Source organism: Parasteatoda tepidariorum, chromosome 7, assembly GCF_982258835.1.
Source record: "Parasteatoda tepidariorum strain Cologne lab strain chromosome 7, Ptep-v5.0, whole genome shotgun sequence".
Lineage (NCBI taxonomy): Eukaryota > Metazoa > Arthropoda > Arachnida > Araneae > Theridiidae > Parasteatoda > Parasteatoda tepidariorum.
In genome coordinates, this window is record NC_141761.1 from 68,115,032 (window position 1) to 68,138,141 (window position 23,110).

At 26.7% G+C, this 23,110-nt stretch overlaps 1 protein-coding gene across 1 annotated transcript in view; it reads right to left on the minus strand.

Moving 5' to 3' along the window:
- The window catches only part of LOC110281924 (uncharacterized), a 163,454-nt gene that overhangs the window by 131,096 nt on the left and 9,248 nt on the right, over nucleotides 1-23,110 (minus strand). Inside the window, exon 2 of the mRNA XM_087167991.1 lies at nucleotides 10,823-11,506. Coding sequence (XP_087024117.1) covers nucleotides 10,823-11,492 — 670 coding nt within the window. The 5' untranslated portion in view covers nucleotides 11,493-11,506. The remainder of the gene's footprint in view (nucleotides 1-10,822; nucleotides 11,507-23,110) is intronic.

Here is a 23,110-nt window from a genome sequence, read left to right on the forward strand (position 1 = left end):
CATTCGTAACTATTTGCTGACATAAATTTTTGTTTTTGCTTGAGATAAATATTTCCTTCGAAATATTTTATCTTCAAGCAAACCTTCATGGCTACGAGCATCTAAGCATGCGCAAATACTAAAATTAAGTGTATTGCTTTTTTGAAAACAAAGCTATTTGAAATGAGCAAATAAGAAATGATTATCTTCTGTTTGAACTTGCATTTAAATAATCGATAAGAGACATGTTGAAAATATTGAAAAAAATGTCATAAAAAGTGATAAAAGATAATTCTGACACCACTTACAATATTTTTAACTGTTGTTGTTCTTATTTCGGGTTAAAATTTTATAATATTATATTAAGATATTAAATTAAGCGAATATCTTCTAAACAGTTTAAAACTAAAACATCTGATATTAGGTGAAAACTATAATTGGAGAAACGAATATTATTCTAATTTAACAATAATCATTATTATAAAATAAATCAATTTATTTGAACTAATCAATTTATTTAAGTGTGAATTATTTGAACTAATGATTTATTGGTTCAAATAATTGATACCGAATCATTAATTTAGTATAGTATCCGATTCTATTTGCAATGCACTTTTTTACGTTTAATTGCTCTCATATTTCCATAGTCAAGTTGTTAGCTTGATTTAAATCAATTTTTCCAGATTATTAAATTTATCAATTTTGGAAAGTTATAAAGGTATTATATCTTTCCCAATTGCCTAAGAAATTGACTGTCCTACTTTTTGATTTTTCGATAAATAAAGATGATCCACATATATTTAACTGTCATCAGCGAAAGTTAAATAGAAATGACATTTATATTTTCTTGAAAATAATTTATTTATATCTGCTTTCATCTATATTTTACTACTTAATTATAGTCCATAATTATAAAACATTTTTGGTTATGGTGCTTATTCAAAATGATATTCATATAAAATTTGAAAATGATAAAACATTTTTGAGGAAATGAAATCGTTTCTCTAAAAACTCCTCAGTGATTTTTCTATTAAACTAATTTTTTATTGCTAATAAGTTATATATATTTCACGGAAATAATTTTGCTCCACTTAGCTCTTATTGAATGTCACATTTGTGCACTATATTTAGTTCCTAACTTACTCTTTTAATTATTTAAGTTTCTTTCGTGATAGAGCATTGAACTTTAATTTTAGAAAAAATTTTTATTGATAATCGACATTTTTTCGGGGATTCACCCATTAGTTAAAATATATAATTAGTGAGTATAAAGTCTTACTTTAGTAACCTACAACTCATCAAAGAAATTTGCAGTTCATGATCACCAGACAATGACTAATGTTTCTGTTGCAACATTCCGATGACTTTATTTTTCCTTCTAAGAAATTGTGTGAAAATATGCCTCCCTCATTAATAACGCTTTCAAATGTCAAAAGAAAAACGAATCAATAAGTGATAAATTACTTTCATTAATGCCATTATGAATGCAAGCTAAATCATTAAAAAATATATTAAAATATTACGTTTAAATAATGCTCGTTTGCGTGTGCTTGTTTATTCATTAAATTTTATAATTTCTTTAATTTAAAAGAAATTTTTTTAGAAAATTAAAAATCAACCCGAACATCTGTTCTTGTACCCCAGGTCCCAAAGTAGGCTAGGGCTGCTGCGACGCTGAATTTAGTTTCAGATACTACAAAACTAAATCGAGATTATGAATGTTGGAATATTAAAAAATATGTATGAAATATTTTTGCAAAAAACTAAATTTCACTGAAATATTTTCTTATATTCTGAACAATTTCACTAAAATAAGTTAATTTAGCAAATTCCTTAAAAAGAACTGATGAACTCATAGGATAAAAATAATGTTATGATAATAACTATAATCTTAAAAAAAGTAAATAGTAACTGTTGCAATTCCGTTTAACTGTTACAGGTAACTTAATAAGAATTATCAATATTATATTTTATCATCTGATAATTTATTCATAAAAATGTTAGTAATTTTTTAATTTTTCAAAAGGTACGCTACTGAATGAGAACATATGTAACATAAAAAAATGCAATTAGAACTAGAATAAATATGTTCATATATTCCGGATAGATTTCTACCGTTTTTAAAATTATTTTTAAAGAAATATGAAACATATTGTTTTTTATATCGATTGTCAACCTTATAAGGTCTTAATAGAGGTTGTCAACCTTATACGAAATTATTTAAACGTAGTCTCATGGAAATTTGAATATTTAAGGAGTTAAATTCTAAAAACGCATTTAGAATACGAAAATTACTTTTCAGGGTTATGACTAAAATTTATAGATAGGTTTGAAATCTTAAGAATAGTAAACATTTGAAAATTCGCCTAAAAAATTTATCAATATACTTTTAATAAATAATTTTGGATCAGAATAGTGAATCCTGCAATTTTAGTTTCTTTATTTAAGGAAAAAAAGATTTAATATGAATAGATACAAAACTGTTGAGTTTTCGAAACTGTCTGGATAGAATGTTTGTGACGTCTTCTATTATGAGCGTGGCTTATATAAAAGCAAAAAAATAAAAATTGTGTTTCATTGTTCAGATTTATTTATGTCTTCTGTTCTTGAAATTTATTGAGAATAACAAGAATAAATATGAGTAATTTTTAAAATACTTTATTATGCTTATTCCAGTTTCGAAAAATTAATTTTTTACTCAATGATAATTAACTAGTTTGCTTGATACTTTTTTCGATAATTTTTTTTTCATGAAAAGCGCCATATCAATTATTTTTTTAATTCAAAACTATTATAAATAATCAGTTAAATTCATGTGGAAAATTTAAAAAGTTAGGCTGAAGCACAGTACGCAAAAAAACGGATCACCCTGAATGACTTTTGATTTAATTATCTGATCTTCACGTTCTAGAACTCGATCTTAATGGTTCAATGGGGTGACGAATAGGCTAATTAATTAGTGCAGACGATATTTTAAATTAAGAAATCAGACCGAAAAACGTACTTTTCTGAATAAATATACCGTTTTTTCGACTGCAGCAATCTGGGAAATATGGTCCCAAAAGTTTGGACATAAGAGCTGTCCAAAGTTTGGACTCTTTAGTGTTAATTTTAATTTTTGCATATTTCGCCACATCTCGAGAAATTTTTAAACGAAGTAAAAATACGCCTTCTCCAAAATTTGATTTCTCAGGAACTATTCGACCGATTTCTCTCAAATTTTGCATTTTTCCATAAAAAACAAAATTTTAAAAAACAATGTAAAAAATTGTATACCTTACAGTTCAAAATTTTTTCGACTATTATTAAGTAAAATAATAAAAAATATGAATATTTAAAAATTTTTTACATCTATGGATAAATGAATTTTATAATTGTGTGCAAATTTTTTTTCGATTAACTTAAAAAGCTCTCTAAACATAAGGAAGTAAGCCCGAAATAAATTAGCATTAAGGCGCTCAAGCTTTGGTCTGCTCTCCTGACTAAACTATTGGAACCATGTTTCCCAAATTACGGCTATCCCCTATATTTTAGGGGTCAAAAATCCGAATCCGTCGAAAAAAGGTATGTTTATTCAGAGAAATAATGCTTTTGTGTTTGATTTCCTACTTTAAAATATCGTCTACACTAATTAATTAGCTTATTTGAGGTCATCTCTTAAACCATTAAGAAAAAGTTCTAGAACGTAAAAGTCTGATCATTAAATCAAAAGTTATTCGAGGTAGCTCGTTTTTAATTTGCGCACTGCACTTTTTATGGAACATTTAAAAGAAATTTTCGCATACTTCAATATTTGTTGAAAATACACTTAAGGCAGTTTAAATTATTAGTAAAAATTTCTATCCTTTGTCCTATGTTTTTAAAAGCAAAGTAAAAAAAAAAAAAACGTTTCTGATCAATGAGAAGGCTACCAATGTTATCTCATGTGAAAACTAACAATGTATCATTATGTATGCGTGGGTTTTGCACTCCAATTGAAATTCAGCTGTTATCTTACAGGATATAAATTATTGATGCGAAAGCAAGCTTTCTCGTCCATTTAAAAAAAAGTTTGAATTTAAAATGTAATGAAAAAAATATAAATGAATGGCAGTTAATACAATCTGGGTCACAACTACCTACACTTGTCAAGGAAATGAAAAAAATTAATAGAACTGTGCTTTTCAATTCAATATTTTAAAAAATGATGACAGAGTAAAATACATTATTGCAAATTATATGACAGTTGAGAAACAACAAAAGAAATACCATTAAGATATTTTGAAAGTCTAGTTCTTGTGCATTTTTGTAAAATCATAAGAGAACAAAGCTTTTATCAATTTAAATGTCATTGAACAAATGGATTTTTAATCTTGTTGATTTCATAAGAATGCTTTATTATTTCTATCAAATGACAAATTTTGTTGAAATTTAAGTCTTTTTATTTAATAGTAAGTTTTTTATGAATTTATTTTTTAATATATAATATTAAAAATTCCTCCTAGATGAATATCTAAATTATGTTTTATTTACTACTTAAGTTCGTAGAAAATAATTATTAAATATTATAATTAATTAGAGAATAATTAATTTCAACAAAGCACTTTTGGAGAAAGAGACAGATATAATTATCACATTTTTAATTATTTGAAAAATAATACATTTAAAACATGCCAATTGGAAATAAATTATTATTTTTATCTTACACATGTTTATCTCATTTACCGATAAATATTGAATGCATAAACCTTATAAATATCAATTCGATGATATTTACAGACTTTTGTAAGCATGTTGCCAAATTAGTAAATAAATTTATTATTAACATAGTCAAATAAGATTAGATGTTTATTTGAAACAATGGATTGAGACTTAAGCATCTATAAGTAAACACATACTGATGATAATTTTTTTTATAAATTTATTAAAATATTAATTTAGATTTTTTAATGCAATTTAAGAGCAGGTATTGTAGAATGCCAAAATATAAAATGAATAATGCATACAAATTTTAATAACTGTTTCAATTTTAATCACTTAAAAAATGAGTAAATTTGTTAACATTTAAGAAAAACAGTAAGAGAACAGCTACAAATAGAACTGATTTTAAAAATAGGGGTAATGTTAAGCCTAAATTTTTATATTCAGAATTTTTAATTTAGAAATGAGGCTTATTTAGGACTTTACACACCTTTCTAATATATTAATTAGTTTATTAATTACATCAAATGGTTTTCATGATAGATCTAAGAAATAAAAAATATATACTACGCAACGGTACTAATAAAATTTAAAATTTATAAAAAATGCGGAATGTGTACTTAACATAATCTGTAGATAGAAGAAAATGCATTGTTATAGCCATAAATTCGAAGATTTACTTTTTTATCAGGTGCTTATGAGAACTTAGAAGACAGTTCAATCTCCATCAACTGATATTTGATGCATGTTGTAAAATGTAGATTGTTTTATAACGTAATAAAGATTTATGTAAAGCAATGTATTTGAAAAAAATATTAAAATGTGACACAAATCATAAATGCGCCACCTATTTGTAGGTATCTCCATAAAATAACCTGATTCAAATAGTTACATAAATAATTCTTGACACACCTAAAAACACTTCTTTTTTTAACCTTAGACAGAGAAAAAAGAGAAAAATGCTATTTAGTTTCAGAAAACGCATAAAAACAAAAATGCATTATTTGAAATTGAAATTAGAGTATTGTTATTTTGAAAAAGTTCATAAAAAAAAAACATTATTAAACGGAATGTAACTAAAATAGTACCATGCTAAATTGAACTCGTTGTTTTTCCATCATTATTTTTAAGGAAACGTGTCAACAAAAACCTATAAATAATATAATAAGGTTTTCTTCCTCACCTGGATTACTTGGAAAAAATATTCCTAGTCACTCTATTTACTGCGTGTGTATTTTAATTGTTGAAATGTAAATTTGTGTTATTTTTATAAGCACATTTAAAAAAAAGAATTCTTCAATCGTTGTTTTAAAAAGCTTCCTTGTTAACATTTAACAACAAACTGCACATTTCTTAAAAAAATCTGTTATTAACTAGCAATTATACGTTTAATACACCTTTGATTATTCGGAATGTTTAAAAAGAATATTCATTATCATCATAATTCCTGCATGCAATATTAATTATTGAAGATAAAAGTATTATTATTTTTGGAAGCGTACATCAAATACTTAAGAAAAAAGTACATTAGTCGTCAATTTAAAAAAAAAATTTGTTTACGTTTAAAATATCTGTTGCAAATAATCATGAAACATGCAATATGCATTTGATTATTTGGAGTGCATACGAAACAGAAATAACCGATGCCCCTTTGATTACTAATTAATAAAAATAAAATTTAATTTCTGTTAGAAGCAAATTCGAAAAAGAGTTAATTTTCATTTTAAAAAAGCTTTATTTGCTCATATTTAACGAATAACTAGAAAGTTATTGTTTTTTTTAAAAAAAATTTTGTCAACTAATTATAAATCATATTATGTATCGTTGGTTATTTTATTTGTTAGGAAACAATATTCCAAGTCCCCCGAAATGATACTGGTCATATAATAATTGAAATTAAAGTTTTTTAATGAAGTAGAGGAACTCAATGGAAGAACACTTCAGACAAAATTTTAAGAGTATTAAATGAAGTCGTTTACGAATCTTATGTTTAGTAAACTGTTTCGATGCATTTAAAAACTCATTTCTTCAAATTCACTTAAAAGCCATGCAACATTATTTTTCAGTAAACTCTTGCTTGTTTTAGTCTGGTTTTGACTTCTAAAGAGTTGTTATTTGATAAAGGTTTTCCAAATGGATTTTCCATACAAGATTTCAAGAAAATATAAGAAATCTGGATGATTTAATTCATTTTTTCTACTAAATTCCAAAACATAAGCACCAAAAAGATCGCAGAACACTAATAATTAAATTTTTAAAGTAAGTAAATGCATATTTTTATACAAACTTAGAAAATGTAGTTTAGCTAAACGAATGTTTTTGCTATAATTATTGAAGAAAAACATTTAATAAGTTTATGAGAGATTAAAGCCTTCGTATATTTATGTTTCTACTTATCATTATTGCCGGCCATCAATCTGACTCTCGGTAGGGGAGAGTGGGGTCAATTGTAACAGGGTACGATTGTAACAGAGCAAAAATTTCGAGTGTCGGGTTCTAGATTTGGTTCCTAGGTAGAGCATAAGGTGTATTTAATAAATCTACATGTACACCCCTGCTGGCAACCATTTTTATGTACTTTTGAAAGAGTTACATCACAAAAGATACTTTCACGCTACGTAAGTACTTTTTTTGGTATTAGAATATTATATTGTAACAAAGTAATTTTGCTTAAACAAATAAAAATTATTAACTGAATATGTAAGTGGACACCTTAATTAACATTTCAAAAAAGAAAAAGATTAATTTTGTTAATTAACTAGCATTGTTTTTAACAAATGAAGCTGAAATGGCGTCTTGGGGACGATTGTAACAATAAGTAAAGAGACGATTGTAACAGCTGAAAATAAATAATCTTATGTTTACAAACCATTACTTAACTCTTTAAGAACCACCAATAGTTTCCTATATCATTTATATTATGTTGCATGTGCATTATTTTATTTGTCACCTTTCACAGTATAAATTAAAATTTTTAACCCCTTAAAGTTAAAAGTTTAACCCTTTAGGTCTCTGCTCATTATTATTTTCACTCCTAAAATATCACTACTATTTTGATCAATAAAAAAATATATCACAACTATGATAATATGTATAATTAACTATGTTTTAGTTGAATTTATGAACTGTTACAATTGACACCGTAAGTGGGAAAATTGTAACAAGTGCAGGATTGTCAAAAATTGTTAATAACAAATATAATAACATTTAAAATAAGGTATTTATTTATTTTTCTAGTAGAGGATAATCTATTTTACTCGTCTGTCAATTAATAGTAATAATATATTGGATTTTTTGGTAGTTAAAAATAGTTAAGTAAAAAATGTTACAATTGACCCCACTCTCCCCTACTATTATTACTTTGAAGATACTTTGACAAGAGCTATCTTATTATTTTCTCAGTAGCGCATATTGATTTTATGAGAACTGGATTAATTTTAGTGTGATGTCGAAAGCTTAGAGTAACTTTTCTATTATTAACTCTCTTCGATTACTGTCAAAGTTACAATTAAAAAAAAAATTTAAAAATGAACCCCATTGTTCCACGTTCCCCCCTCAAAACATAACTTTGAAGTAAGAATACTAATTTAATTAATATGTTTTGCATGAGAAAATAATTTTCTCTAACTTTCAGAGAATACTTTTTTCTAAATTATTCAAATTTAATAAACGTAATATATTGCACATTTCTTAAGTAAGTCACATTTCTCGGTATTTGATATAGTTATCCAACTATATTCAATAGTGATTTTTAAAAAATAGAGTTATCTTCCGAGTTTAATTTTCATACAAGTCATTTCTGTCTTACCTTAAAACATGTACAATTCTAGTATAACTCTATCACCAAGCAATAAACATTAAAAGTCAAAAAATGGGAGAAAGAATACACTCGTTAGACTATTAGGCTCTGTTCTGCTAAATGAACAAAAATGGAGTCAGACGACTGTTTAAATAAAGTCTTTTATGTAACCAGGAATATAGTGAAATTATGCATAGTCTATGTTTTATGTAAGACGTTTAGCATCCATTTTCGGAAACTTAGCAAGGAAGAGTCCCCCGCTAAAAAAAATTTAGAGCATGTTCAACAATAATATCGTACTCCTTAAGCTTCCTTTTTCGATACTATGGTACAATTTGAATAGAGACGGGGTTCAATTTGACGCCTTGTAAAAGTATCAATTAAATATGCACGATATTATAGTTTGCGCAGTGAAAAAAAAGTATAATCAAAACTACCAGAACATTTATCGTGTTTCTGCTCTCTGGAAACGCCAAAAATCTCGGTAAATTTCACTGAAGTGCTTTAGTAATGAGTTTGGTAAAATTTGCAATAAAATGTGGTTTAAGAAGTTGAGATAATATTTTGGTAATTTCATCATAATTTCATTTTTGGTAATTGCATAAAAGCATTACTTTTCGGCTTCGTATTTTTAACAAAATATGCGGTATTAAGATCCAGAATTTGAAAAACAGAATTGCAGGTAAACTGTAACTAAATGAAGTAAAAATATAACTAATAAATGATTTAAATACCGTATATTTTAGTTTGTTTTGTTGCCTGAAATATCATTACAGCTTGGTCATTTTACCAGAATTTTTTTCTCCGTGTGAAAATGATTTTTCTAAAGGCTTAAAAAAAATAGCTAACATTCATGGCAAGTTTTATCGAGACATTTCGCAAGATTAAATCTATTTTAGTCAGAGATTTTAATAGGCATAGAAGGCAAAGGTGATTTTAAAAAGAAGTAAATTGAATTGATTTTCATTCCAAACATCTCAAATAAGCCTCGTTGAAAATCTCTCCGCCATTTTTCATTTCTTTGTGCTAGTTTTTTTATTTTGCAACCTCAGTGTCAATAAAACTCAAATATTATAAATGAAACTGAAACACGTTTTGTAGGGAGGAAAATCTTCATTTTTCGAGAGAATATGCTTCACATCATAATATTCGCAGATATGATTGTTTTAAAATCGAAATCTAAATAATGGAACATTCAAATCTGCTGCAATCATTAAAAGGTGCCAATTTTAAATATCATATTCAATTCAGTATTTAATTCATTAAATTCAATTTACACTCGCCAGTTGTTTACTATAAACGAGAAGATAGCTATATTTAACACTTTATAAAAGCAGCAACTTAAAAGGACACGATATTATTGCACATGAATGGTTCATGGTTCAACGTCGAACTGTTTTTTCTGAGATTTTGTACTTACAGATTATAATAACATATTCTTAAAGTTGGAAATTCGTGCACTTTCAATTATCATCAGTGGCGGATCCAGCGCGGGGGGGGGGGGTCGTAGGGATCTTGATTGAAAAAAAAAAAAAAAGAAATTGAAAAAAAGAAAATTGAAAAAATTGAAAAAAAGAAAAAAAGTAAAGAAAAATATTTCAAAAATTATTTAAGGGGGCATATACAATGTAGTTCGGAAAAATCGATTTTTCTTCCATCTAATTATGTTCTTCACTATTTCAAGACTTGTAAGCAGGACTTGAAGTGCCCAACGATCTTTCCAAGATTATTAATGCCTGTGACATCGATTTGTACCCATCAATCAATATGTTGTTGAGAATTTTAATAACTCTACCAGTTAGTGCAGCAACAGCAGAACGTTCTTTTCAACTCTTCGACGTCTCAAACCTTGGCTTAGAGCAACTCAAAATCGAGAACGATTAAATAGACTCGCATTATTAAACATTCATCGAGAAATTGATTTGGATGTTGAAAAATCATTGACAGATTTGCCAAAGTTTCTAAAAAACTCATTACATTTGTTATTTAAAGATTTTAAATACTTTTTATGTATTGAATATTATTTATGTATTGTTCTATTGTTCATTATGAAAAGAAGAAATGAAGACTAGCATTAAAAACCCCAGTTTTTTTTTCAAAAAAATACTTAAAAAAATTTTTTTATAAAAAAAAATTATTGTGGGGAGGGGGGAATCTGAGTCTATGACCCTCCCTAGGAAAAATTTCTGGATCCTCCCCTGATTATCATTCAACATTTTTTCCCCCTAGACTCTTAAATTCTGGTGTCAAATTAGCAAAATAAAGTTTTGTTCTTTAGAGTAATTTTGAATCTTAACACAGATCAATGAATACAGAAAAAGCACTTCGACTTATATTCTTTAATAATTTAGACTAGGCACTCACCTTCAATCATATTGTGCCGACTTTTCGGAGTAGCAAATATTTTCATGAATGTCACTTGAGTCGCAGCCATGTTGGACTCAGTCGCACGTTCTGAAACGTCTTCTGGAGAAGTTGGGACTTGGACGAAATTAGTTTCAGAGGTTTCCGTTTTCAGTTCAATATCTCCTTCATCTTTTTGTGCCACATTTTCTGAGTCTATCGTCACATTAGACTCAACACGAATGCCGCCACAGTTGTTGACACGCGAATTATTTCCTGTTGACGAGCTGTCGACCATTCCCGTAACAAAAGCCAATCTAGCCTCCGGAATCGAACTCTGGTGACCAAGCGACTTGATTCCATTATCATCTTTTGTTTGAGATCCATTAGCGAAAGCAGTCTTGAAAAAGTTAATCTTTTCGCTAACATTTAGAATTTCTTCTAAATTCGTCTCCTCCACTTCAATGTCTTCAAGATTATCTCCATTTTCAAAAGCAGACGATTCGTTTTCGTCGTCGATGTCAGTCACGTTTTCGTGAAAGGATACTTTTTTTCGTTGTGTTTTGGCAACGGTGGATATTTCCTTAGTTTTATTGTGAATTACAGACGATTCTGTTCTTGATATGACTTCTTGTGAGGATCTATTTTCTTCATTTATCTCAGTATAGTGGCCGTTTAGTTGTTCCGTCATACTTAGAGAACAATCTGCAATAAAAGAAAAACGGAATATTCATGTTAAAATATATTCGACTTAATTCATAGAACAATACCTTTTTAACGAACATTAAAAATACATTAATAAATAAGTAACTAAAATATATGCGAGAAGAGTGAAGTACTTAAACAATATTCACTAAGTTTAATGTAAAAATAAAAACTTTCACAAAACTGTTTCTTGGTATTATTTGTAGATATGTACTTCACGAACTTCTGAATTTTTTTATCAGATAAGAGCACAGCATACTGAAATATTATATTGCTTTCATATAAATCTTGGTACTTTTTCTTAAAAAACACTATCCTGAAATGCATGAAACCGGGGCTTATTATCATTCTGTCCCAATCCTTCAAATAATGACAAGTTAAAGCATTTAATGGTCCAAAAAATTACTCAAACTGAAATTTCAATTTTTTTTATTAACAAAGGGGTTGTTTGTCCTTTAACTCCCATGATGATCTAAAAAAATTTATCAACAACTAAAATATCATATTGCTTGCATTATCTATAATAATTAAAATTTTAATCTCTTAAGCTGATTTAAACAATATTTTTTTATTTCAAAAACAATCAGCTATACAGAGAAAAATATTAAGAAATATAGTTTCGTTTTTTTTAAGAAAGAACTTTTAATGCATTGCATGCTTGAAACACATTTTATTAAGAGGTTAATGCAATCAACAAGTGGTTTTATCACATGAAATTAGTAACATTTTCTCATTTGTTATTCATTAAAAACAATGTTCAATAAGTTACAAAATATCATTTGATACATATATAACTTTTATGACAATATCTGGGAAACTGCAAAGTATGTAATGAATTCATAAAAGAAAAAACATGCCAGATGAAATCAGAGGTTATTTTTTAACTGTTACTTTCTATCTATTTTCACAGTATTAGAATTAACAACAAATTGAGGAGCTTTTTATTCAAAAAAAATAAAAGTTATAAGTTATTACTTTTATACCTCTTTCATTTTCATCACAATTTGTGAGAAATTGCATTAGATGCAATGAATTCAAGAATGGAAAAATACATCAGAGGAAATCAATGGGTATTTTTTTAATTAATTTCTGTACGCATTCGTGGTGTTGAAATGAACAAGACTTAAAGAATCTGAAAATAAAATTTATTCATTCAAAAAAATTTAAATTATAAATTATATTTTTAAGTCTCTTTCCTTTTTACAGCAATTGAATTTATGAATTGAATTTTATCGTAATGAATTCATGAATGGGAAAATATATCGTGGAGGTATAATCAAAAAGCTAATCTTTGGCGAGTCAATTTCCAATGATATTCACTACAATCAAATCAAACAATACAACATTAAGACTCTAAAATCGTTCTGTACTCATTCAATAAACTAAAAGTTATAAATTATTGCTTAAACCTTTTTCATTTTTATCACAATTTGTGAGAATTCGCATTGCATGTAATCAATTCTCGAGTAGAAAAATATGTCAGGTTAAATTAAAAAGTTAATTTTTTGGCCGGTCGATTTATGTCTATATTCAAATGTGAACAACGACTTAAGGAATCTGAAAACGTTCTATATCCATTCGAGCGTAACGCCGATACAATCCTAGACTTTGAAGAACCGTTAACTGCATCTCTCATTATTAAGAAAGCAATATCTTGAAGTTATTTTTTTCCACTAGCATCCGGATTGGTAGGTCACCCAAAGGAATTATAGTTATTATATTTTGAATTCCGCATTTAACGAATAAGCCATTAGAAAAACAGTGGAATTGCTCTCTTTTCTTCACTATCTTTCAAAATTTCTGGACTTTGGATGTGGAAGGTCGAAATTACGAAGGTTCGGGAAAATTACAGATAATAATAAAAGGAGAGATTAACTTTTTTCGTCTCCCAGGCATATCGAATTGCTTTACGTTTTGTTAGTTAAAATATAAATCACTCGTGAATTGAAGATTTAATCTCTAATCTATCCAAATCCTTTTTGTTTAACAACGTTATTTCATATACAATTTATTCTTCTTTGTAAAAAATTGTTAAAAAAATCCTCTTAAAATATATTGATACTTATGTTTAGCCTATATATATTTCTGCACGTCAAATCATGCAATCTAACAATGGGGCATTCTAACAAGTTTAAAACAACTGAATTGAAAACTGATGCGTGTAGTAGAAAAATTGCTTTTAAAATTGTTTTACTTGGTTAAATCTATTTTTTGTGAATGCTTTACTTTAAAAAAAATGAGAAACCAATGCTTACTAATTTCTTAAAACTATTATATTAAGTATTTTTAACTTAGAGGCATGCTTAACATTTAAACAGAAAAAAATTCTTGTGAATATTGAGATTGAAATTTATTTTAGTGCGTAAAATATCTTTCATTAGAAGACTTTATATTTATATAGTATAAGACCTCTAAGCTACAAGTCATGTTTTGAAGTGTTATATTTGGACTAATCTCCTTTTGCTTCAAAAAATAAACAAACTAGTCATACTGTTCCATAATAGTAAAACAAAATCTCAATATCGTTCAAAATTACTGAAACCCAAATAGATTATTCGAAATAAACGATATTTTCCGTAAGGTTGACCAAATCTACCATATCTACTGCGCAAAGGAATTATGTTATTTAATTTTTTTTTTACTTTATTAAATTTAACAATATAAACTAAGCAGGTGAGCATAATGTCAACAGTAAATAAAGTTGCCACAACCTCAGTAACTTTCTTAAAATTATGATGAATGCTAATATCATGCTAGCTAATTTAATTATTATATTGTTCAATTTTACTAAAATATGAGTAAACATATGTTAGTTGATTAAAAACTATATTTATAGAGGATAGTTTGACAAATCTAAACTTTATATATTTATTATAGCACAAATATTTCAAGTGGAAATAGCAATTTATTTAAGTTTGATGAACAACAAAGAAATAATTACAGACAAGCAATGTTGTTCTTCATAAATATTTTTGAGCATTAGTTAACTAAAAGAGTTTGGTTCAGCTTTGAAAGATCTTATTTAAAACCTTGCAATGTCCTTGGCTAGTATATTAATCATCAATTTCATCAGTTTTTAAAAGAACACGGTAAATTATTTAACTGCTTTTAACTTGTGCTTCCATCTATTTGTAAATGAATAATTTATAAATATATGTTTATATTATTTTCGAATTTTTTTTATAAATTAAAAGAAGTAAATATCATTACATTATTTTCTTGTTTATAATAGCCCTGCTGGGTGGTAAAAAGCATTAAAAAAAATTAAATTGAATTTATTTATTCGCTTTCTTAAAATACTCTCATTTATCAAAAAAAAATTATATACAATTACTAGAAATGAATAGCCCATTAAAGTGTAACTATGCCTAACTTCAAACTACTAACTTCTGCAGTTCAAATGAAAGGTAATATACTCACAAAACTCTATTACAATTTTGTAAAAAAATTACTCTAAATAATGCATTGTATAGACCTCACATTAAACTTTACATTACACCACTTATATAAAGCATTTTATTACTAATTGCTAGATGTAAACTTAATTGCTTGCATTGTCTTTAGTTATTCAATTTGTTATTATTTTGAATTAAATAAAGAAAATATTTCATTTTTGTTATTTCATTATTAATATTTTGGAGAGAGTTTTAAAATTTTTTTCCCTTTTATAAGAAATTTCAAATAAAATTTAAGAACTACGTACTTCTTATAAAAAATTTTAGTTTTGAGCTATACTGTAGCCTTCGTAAAACCTGTCTTTACCGTTAGGAATATAATATTTATTAATTTATTATTTCTAATTTTATTTCATATTCATTGAAAAGCGTGTCATTTCAATTTTATTCGTTAGAAAACATTAATTAGTAATTTTAAGTGATTAAATATGAGCTTTCCGACAATAACAATCACAAATATTATACCTTACTCAATTGTTTTATTCTTCTCTAGTATGGATAATTCAAAAGTTTTTTAAATGTTCAGAGAATTCTTAACCTCCTGAAGGACTTTTATAATCACTTTTTTTCTTTTAGCATAGATTTTAGTAAAATGTATCTTAATAACCGAGTCTATTTAAGTACTTGATAAAGGCAAATTGTTTTTGATTTTGTTGATTTGTTATTATTTATAATATTTTCTTGCAAATGAAAAATGTTTAAAGAGAAATTATGAATTAAACTTTAAAAAAAATCATTAAAATCTCATATTAGCTATTAAAAATTAAAAAATAATAAATTTCACTTTAATTGATTTATTTAATTGAACTGATGAGGAATTTAAATGTGGCAAAAAGAAAGTTCTAAATTACAAAGTGTTCCCGATGCATTTAAAACAATTTCAGGGTGAGATTGCTTATACAGTTACGAATACAAAATAGAAATTTAGAGCTTAATTTTTTATATTATATATTTCTACTATAAATAAATTTTTTGCGAATGACTTATTAAAATTTAGCACACCAATATAAACTTTGTTCGAAAAATTTTCTGAAAATAAAACATTTGACCCATGTTCAGAAGATTCGGTTTTTATAGAAAATATGAATCTCCTGCAAACAAAATAACGTGTTAAAAATACTACGAACCATTTTTTTCAGTTAATGTTACCAAAAAAATACTAATAAATACGAGACACAGTGAAGTTAAATTGCCTTTATTTTATTTTTTTCGTTTTTTTTTTATTTTTTATTTTTTAGGCAGTGTGCATTGCCATTAGATCTATTTCGAGAAGAGAGACATATTTTAAAATTTCGATAATGGCTTAAGAACAAATTTTTATCGAAATTCATAAACTCGAAACCTCAGATAACAAAACAAGTTTAGAATTATTTTCAGATTTCGGTTTTCGGTCAGAATTTTCGGAGTTTCGGTTTTGCAGACTTAGAATTTTCTCTATTTTGAAAAAGGTGCTCAAAATGGCAAAAATATCAACACTTAAACGTCGTGGTACTGTACATAATTTTTACATAACTATTTTTAACTAAAAGCACCTTCACATTTTAAAGAAGTTCAGTTTAGACCTATATTTAAAAAGTCGCTTGTGTCGAGTTCTAGTTTCAAATGGAACAAGCGAATTTACAGAGAAAAAACATGAATCAAAACATTACGTGCATCTTCTAAATTTTATCACTCATTTATGTATGAAGATTTACAATAAAAAGGCTACTACTTACGAATAATATAAAAACAAAAATGTAACTAGGTTATGTTATGACCTTTGTGATCACAACGTTTTCATAAATGTATTTTCATCTTATCTATTATTTATGACAAAACATTAACTTAGAGTTGTTGAACAAGTACCAACATTTTATAGATTGTGTTTGCTATAAATTTAAAATTTATTTATTTATTTAAGGACATATAAACTCGACAAAACTATATATATATATATATATATATATATATATATATATATATATATATATATATATATATATATATATATATATATATATATATATATATATATATATATATATATATATATATATATATATATATATATATATATATATATATATATATATATATATATATATATATATATATATATATATATATATATAAACATCTATTACATAAGGTCAGGGTTTGAAATTTACATCGGCTGATATGACCAGGGTATTTAAAAATTCCATTTTTTCCATTCCATTTTTTTATAGCCTTCATTAAAAAACCGACCTAATTTTTTGGGTTTACGACTACTAATGTTCAACTCCGCAACCTTGTAGTTTTGAACCCAATCCAGAAGACAAGGGAGCTCCTGAATCAAGTATTGGGGGAAATTTGCCGTCGTGGATGACTTTTTGATGGAACTAACCAGCATTTTGCTTTACATGGTGAGGAAAACCACGAAAACCTTCCATGGTTAGCCTGACTGCAAAGGGACTCTAACCCATGATCCGTCTACCACTGAGGATATTTTACGTTAGCACTGTGGTCGGTGCAAGCCGAATACAGAATTCGTATCGATCAGCCATCGCTGTGATTCAAACCCGGCTCACCTCATTGGAAGGCGAACGCTCTATCCCCTGAGCCATCATATGCTATTTTTTACTCTTACACGTCCAGCCATCCTTGTAAATATTTAATCCAAAATACCATAAAATACTGTATGCCCTAACATTTTCTAGAAAGCCGCCAAGATGCCGGGTGGGAAGGATAAAAGGAACAAAAGGGTGGGGAGGAAAACGTTTGATTAGATCTAAATGTTATGCATATGGAAGGGTATTCACTTGCCGATAGTCCTCAATGCTTCTTTCAATGATAATTCATTACTGTTAATAATGTTGTGCATAAAAATTATCAATATCTTAGTTATTTAATGCTACTTTTAAAAATATACTCAGTACTTCTTTGTTAACTATACTTACTAGTTTATATTTAAAATAAAAGTATTGACGTAGATATGATATTATTATTGAGGGCATCAGACTCTGAATAATAGATATATTAATTTATTTCAATTACTTTATGGAGAAAAAATGTTTGATCCCGATAAAGTTTTATTGGGCATGTATTTTTTTTTCTTTCATATTGGTTGCCTCGAAAGAAATTAGTAGGAAATGATCACACACTTACACGCCTTCAACTAATAGTAAATTAAATGCAGTTATCGGTACTTTTTTGAATAAGTCATAGTTATTGACTGTAATAGAAAAACTACTTCTTACTTAAAGAAACAAAGGAAACTTGCTTAATTACATTACATTAATGAAACACTGTTTTTTGCGAGTTTAAAACTTCATGTGCTTCACAAGGCTATGAGAAATAAGTACAAAAACAGATGATTAAAGAAAGGTAAAGAATTTTCAACTGGTGAACTTCAGGTAGGAAACAAAAGAATGCATTTTTTCCTTAAAAAGAATTTAAAAAAATTTTGAAAAGAATTTATACACTTAATTTTAATAAATTCATAGATTCGTGACAAAACATTTATTAATAGATAAATGGAAAAATTGCGGGGGGAAATAATTGTTGAAACCCTTTAACGTATTTTTCATTTATTTATTTAATTATTCATTCTTGTTTGTCTGTTTGCTTGTTTGCTTGTTTGCTTGCTTGTCTGCCTGTTTGTTTGTTTGATTATCTGTCTGTCTGTCTGTCTGTCTGTCTGTCTGTTTGTTTGTTTGATTGATTGTTTGTTTGTTTGTTTGTTTGTTTGTTTGTTTGTTTGTTTGTTTGTTTGTTTGTTTGTTTGTTTGTTTGTTTGTTTGTTTGTTTGTTTGTTTGTTTGTTTGTTTGTTTGTTTGTTTGTTTGTTTGTTTGTTTGTTTGTTTGTTTGTTTGTTTGTTTGTTTGTTTGTTTGTTTGTTTGTTTGTTTGTTTGTTTGTTTGTTTGTTTGTTTGTTTGTTTGTTTGTTTGTTTGTTTGTTTGTTTGTTTGTTTGTTTGTTTGTTTGTTTGTTTGTTCTAAATTTTTGCATTTTGAAAATTAATCATTTAACACTTTGAGTAGCAAGTACAAAACTAACTAAGGTCAATATACTCAATACATCTATATCTGCTCAGTTGCATTTCAGAGTAATTAAAAGCGAAAAATAAATAACATATAGTTTTTCTCTCCAGTGTTATTTTAAACTGTTTGAACCATTTAATGTTAGGGTGATATTTTTATGTAATTCATTGATACTTTCAGAATGAGCATATGATGTTCGCATCTTCATTCACTCTGTTTAGTTTAGTGACATTACTGTCTAATCGCATTACCTTTACTTGGACAGTCTGAGATTTGCGTTGAATATTATGTTTGAATAATAAGTAAGAGATCAATAAGATCTTGACATCCTTGTCAGAGAGAATGAGGTTTCACTTAAGAAGAAACACACCAAGTGAAGCCATATATAACTGTTTTTCTTGCTTTATTCTTTTATCTAGATTGAACCACTTTCAGACGCCTAATGAGGAAAAAAAAAACTTCATCTTTAACAGAAACCTTTTATCTGAATATACTCCTCAAATTCATTTGTATTTATCGCATACAACACGTAACCACACCGTAAAAAAAGTTACAGAAACAATGCATCAATGAGAAGTACTGAAATATGAATAATTTCATTTAAAAACGTACATATTATACATAAACATGCAACATACATAAATATAACTGTTGTAGTTTTCGTTACTTTTCTTTATCCGTCACTTTTTTTTGCACATAAGATTTATTTATTTTTCATAGTTCAATTCACAATTATTGATTAAATTTGTAACTCTTACATATGGAGCAATTTACGTTCAATGTTACATCTACGTTTATTTGATTTTTTAAAATCCTAGATTCAATGAGAACAACATCACTTTTAAGTTCTTAAATTTTGAAGCATATTTTTAATGTACAGTTTCATCCTATTTGTTTACAGATGTCACAAAAAGAAAGTTAGACATTGTGGCTATACGTTTCATATTTATTTTATCCACAGATAGTAGGACCTAAGTATCTGGTCATATTTGGTGTGAAAATATCCTCTAATAAAATATTTTTTCAACATTACCAAGCCTTGTAGCATATTTATAAAGCGAGTCAGAAAGAAAAATTCACGAAATACCAAATAAATTACAATATAGCAAAGCTTTCATAAGAAAAATTTTCTTGAATAATAATTGTATAATTTATAAAATTGGAAGGACTCTGAATAAAAAATCATGTGCTTCACTTGTGAAATGCTTACACACACACACACACACACACACATATACACATATACATATATATATATATATATGTATATGTGTGTGATATATATACACACACATATACATATATGTATATATATATGTACATATATATATATATATATATATATATATATATATATATATATATATATATATATATATATATATATATATATATATATATATATATATATATATATATATATATATATATATATATATATATATATATATATATATATATATATGGGGAGAAAAAATCCTCGAGTAGGAAAAACAGGCAGAAAATACAGAAATACTAGTTATTTTAGACATGTAGTTTGCAATAGACATGCGATTTATTTTCGCATGCACCTTTTCAAGAACAGTTTCATTTTATTAAAATAATCCGTCAACCAATAACGCAAGAATAGAATAAATAAATGTATCTAGAAATAAATAAAATTCTTTAAAAGTTGAAGCACGGCTTAATTTGCTATGGTGCTGCCATCTATAAGGAATAAAAAAGATGACAAAATAGGCTCCACTTTAAATATAAAACTACAATTCTATAAGAAGAAACATCTTCCGGAATTTCTGTAAAATGACTTGGTTAATATGTACTTATATACTAAAAAATATATACTTATTTTTCATAGTTAGACAAGATACAACGAATAGTTACATTTAAGGTAATAAATGAAATAGATATTTACATTTAAGTTACATTTAAGATAATACATTTAAGGGTAGTTACATTTAAGGTAATAAATGAAATTCTATGAAACTATGCTCGTACGTGTATGTTGCCCTGATAAATGAAAAGATCTTAGCTCTAATTTTTTCCTGTATGCTTTTAAATATCGGTTGCAAATCGTTCTAAAAATACATCTTTTCATATCATTAGAAATATTTATATCCAATATAGCGATAAGTGATGAAACTTTCATCGACCCTGCTTCTAGTTTAAGGTCGTTTTTGATAAAAGAATGTGATTCATAACTTACAAGTCCCCTCATACTTAGATGCATGTGACTTGCTTTTCCTTTTGACTTAATTTTTGTTTTGATAATTTAAAAAAAAAACTACGGTTTTCTTTGTGAAATACGGTTAATGACGCAGCATTTCTTTTTTCATACTTTATTAATTAGCGCCATATTTAGGAGAAACTGGCTTAATAAAAGAACTTATTTAATAAATCAAAAATTAAATAGAGCTATTTGCATTGTAGTTTGATTTTTTTACGTAGTAAATTAAGGTAACTAGATAAAAAGCATTTCTTTCTCCTATCTATTTTAACTTAAACCTTGATATATATATATATATATTCCCTGATGTTCTTACGCTCTTATTATGTATAAATAAAACATTTAGCTACGCCATTCCCTTTAAATTAAAAATTTTATTGAAACACCATCAGGTTTTTAATATCTAAAACATGAGTTTTTTTTAAAAAAAAATTGATAACTTCAGTATAAATAGCATTTAATTATTATTATTGTAAATAATCATTATTATTTGTAATTTTTACAGAGGTACAAAAAGAAACCATCTTATATAATATAGTATAAAATCGCATTCAATGAAGTAATGCTAATATTCTATTCATAACTTAAATAATCGTAATTCATACATCTGCTGGTTTGTCATTTTGTATTGTATAAAATGCCTGGACAATGTAGGAAATGTTTAATAATTTCGTACTTTGTTAGCAGAATATAATTAATTTTATTAATGAAGTAATTCGTTTGCAATTCGTTTGTTAGTAATTCGTTCGTAGAATATAATTTCTTTACGTTTGGCAGTGTATACAATGCTCAATGTGACATTTGCTACTTTGCCGGTAACATATATATAATACTTGTTTAAAAATAGATTGCTATCGTTAATCATTATTATATGAAAATATCTTTCTATATTGCTATTATTATTATTAATATTAATATTATAAAGTATTATATAATAATAATAAAAATAATAACATATTGCAATATTACAATATTGTCTGTTCAAATTAGGAGTGTAGCAGTTGTAAATTTGAAGACAAAAACAATAGATGAAAATTTTTTGAAAAAGTTTATTGTAGACTTTCCTTTTCAGGTACTGGGTTGATAACGGCTTAAGATGATGTGTGTTTGATGCGTCTGATGTAAAATGATTAACAATAACTCTTTAAAAAATCTAACAGATTACATGTATTAAATATTTCTTGTTAATATCTATTAACATCTATTAAATATCTCCAGATAACATCTATTAAATATCTCTATCTAGATATTTCAAACTCTTTCGGCATGATTATACTCAACTTCTGTTATATGAGACTGGGCTGCTTTGTATTTTAACAAGAGAAAGCATGTTTTTAAACTAAAATTATTAAAATTGATTAGTTGCATAAATAAATATCACTGAAATAGAAATAAATGCCCTACTTCAAATAGTTTCAACTCAGAAAAATCATAAACGATATTCAAAAATCTGTTTAGTTGTTTAAGAATCTAAATAACAAATCTATTTGATAAAAAACATCTTTACTTTAAAGTACACCTCTATTTCATTAAACAGTTCAATTTTAGACATTCGAACTTGGGTAGCAGACGCATTCCTTGCTCTTTTAAAGTTAAATACCCCCAAATTAAAATTAAAAAAAAAGTTTTCAAGTAAAGGAAAAAATATATTTGAACTTTCATTAAGAACATATTCTTCTTGATTTAGTCTAATCACGGAAGAGACGGACCACCTCCTGTTAAATGTTTTTAACCTGCTAAACACCCGAATTCTGAAAAAAATATCCAAATACCTTGCAGACAGTGTTCAGTACTAATAGAATGCAGGGTGCAAGAACCCCGCAGATGAGCTTAAAAACATTCATTTACTGAATTGAATGCTTACAAGGATTTATGCGAAATCCCCGTCAGTTTCTGAGCAGGAAGTCGATTCTTAATGATATTT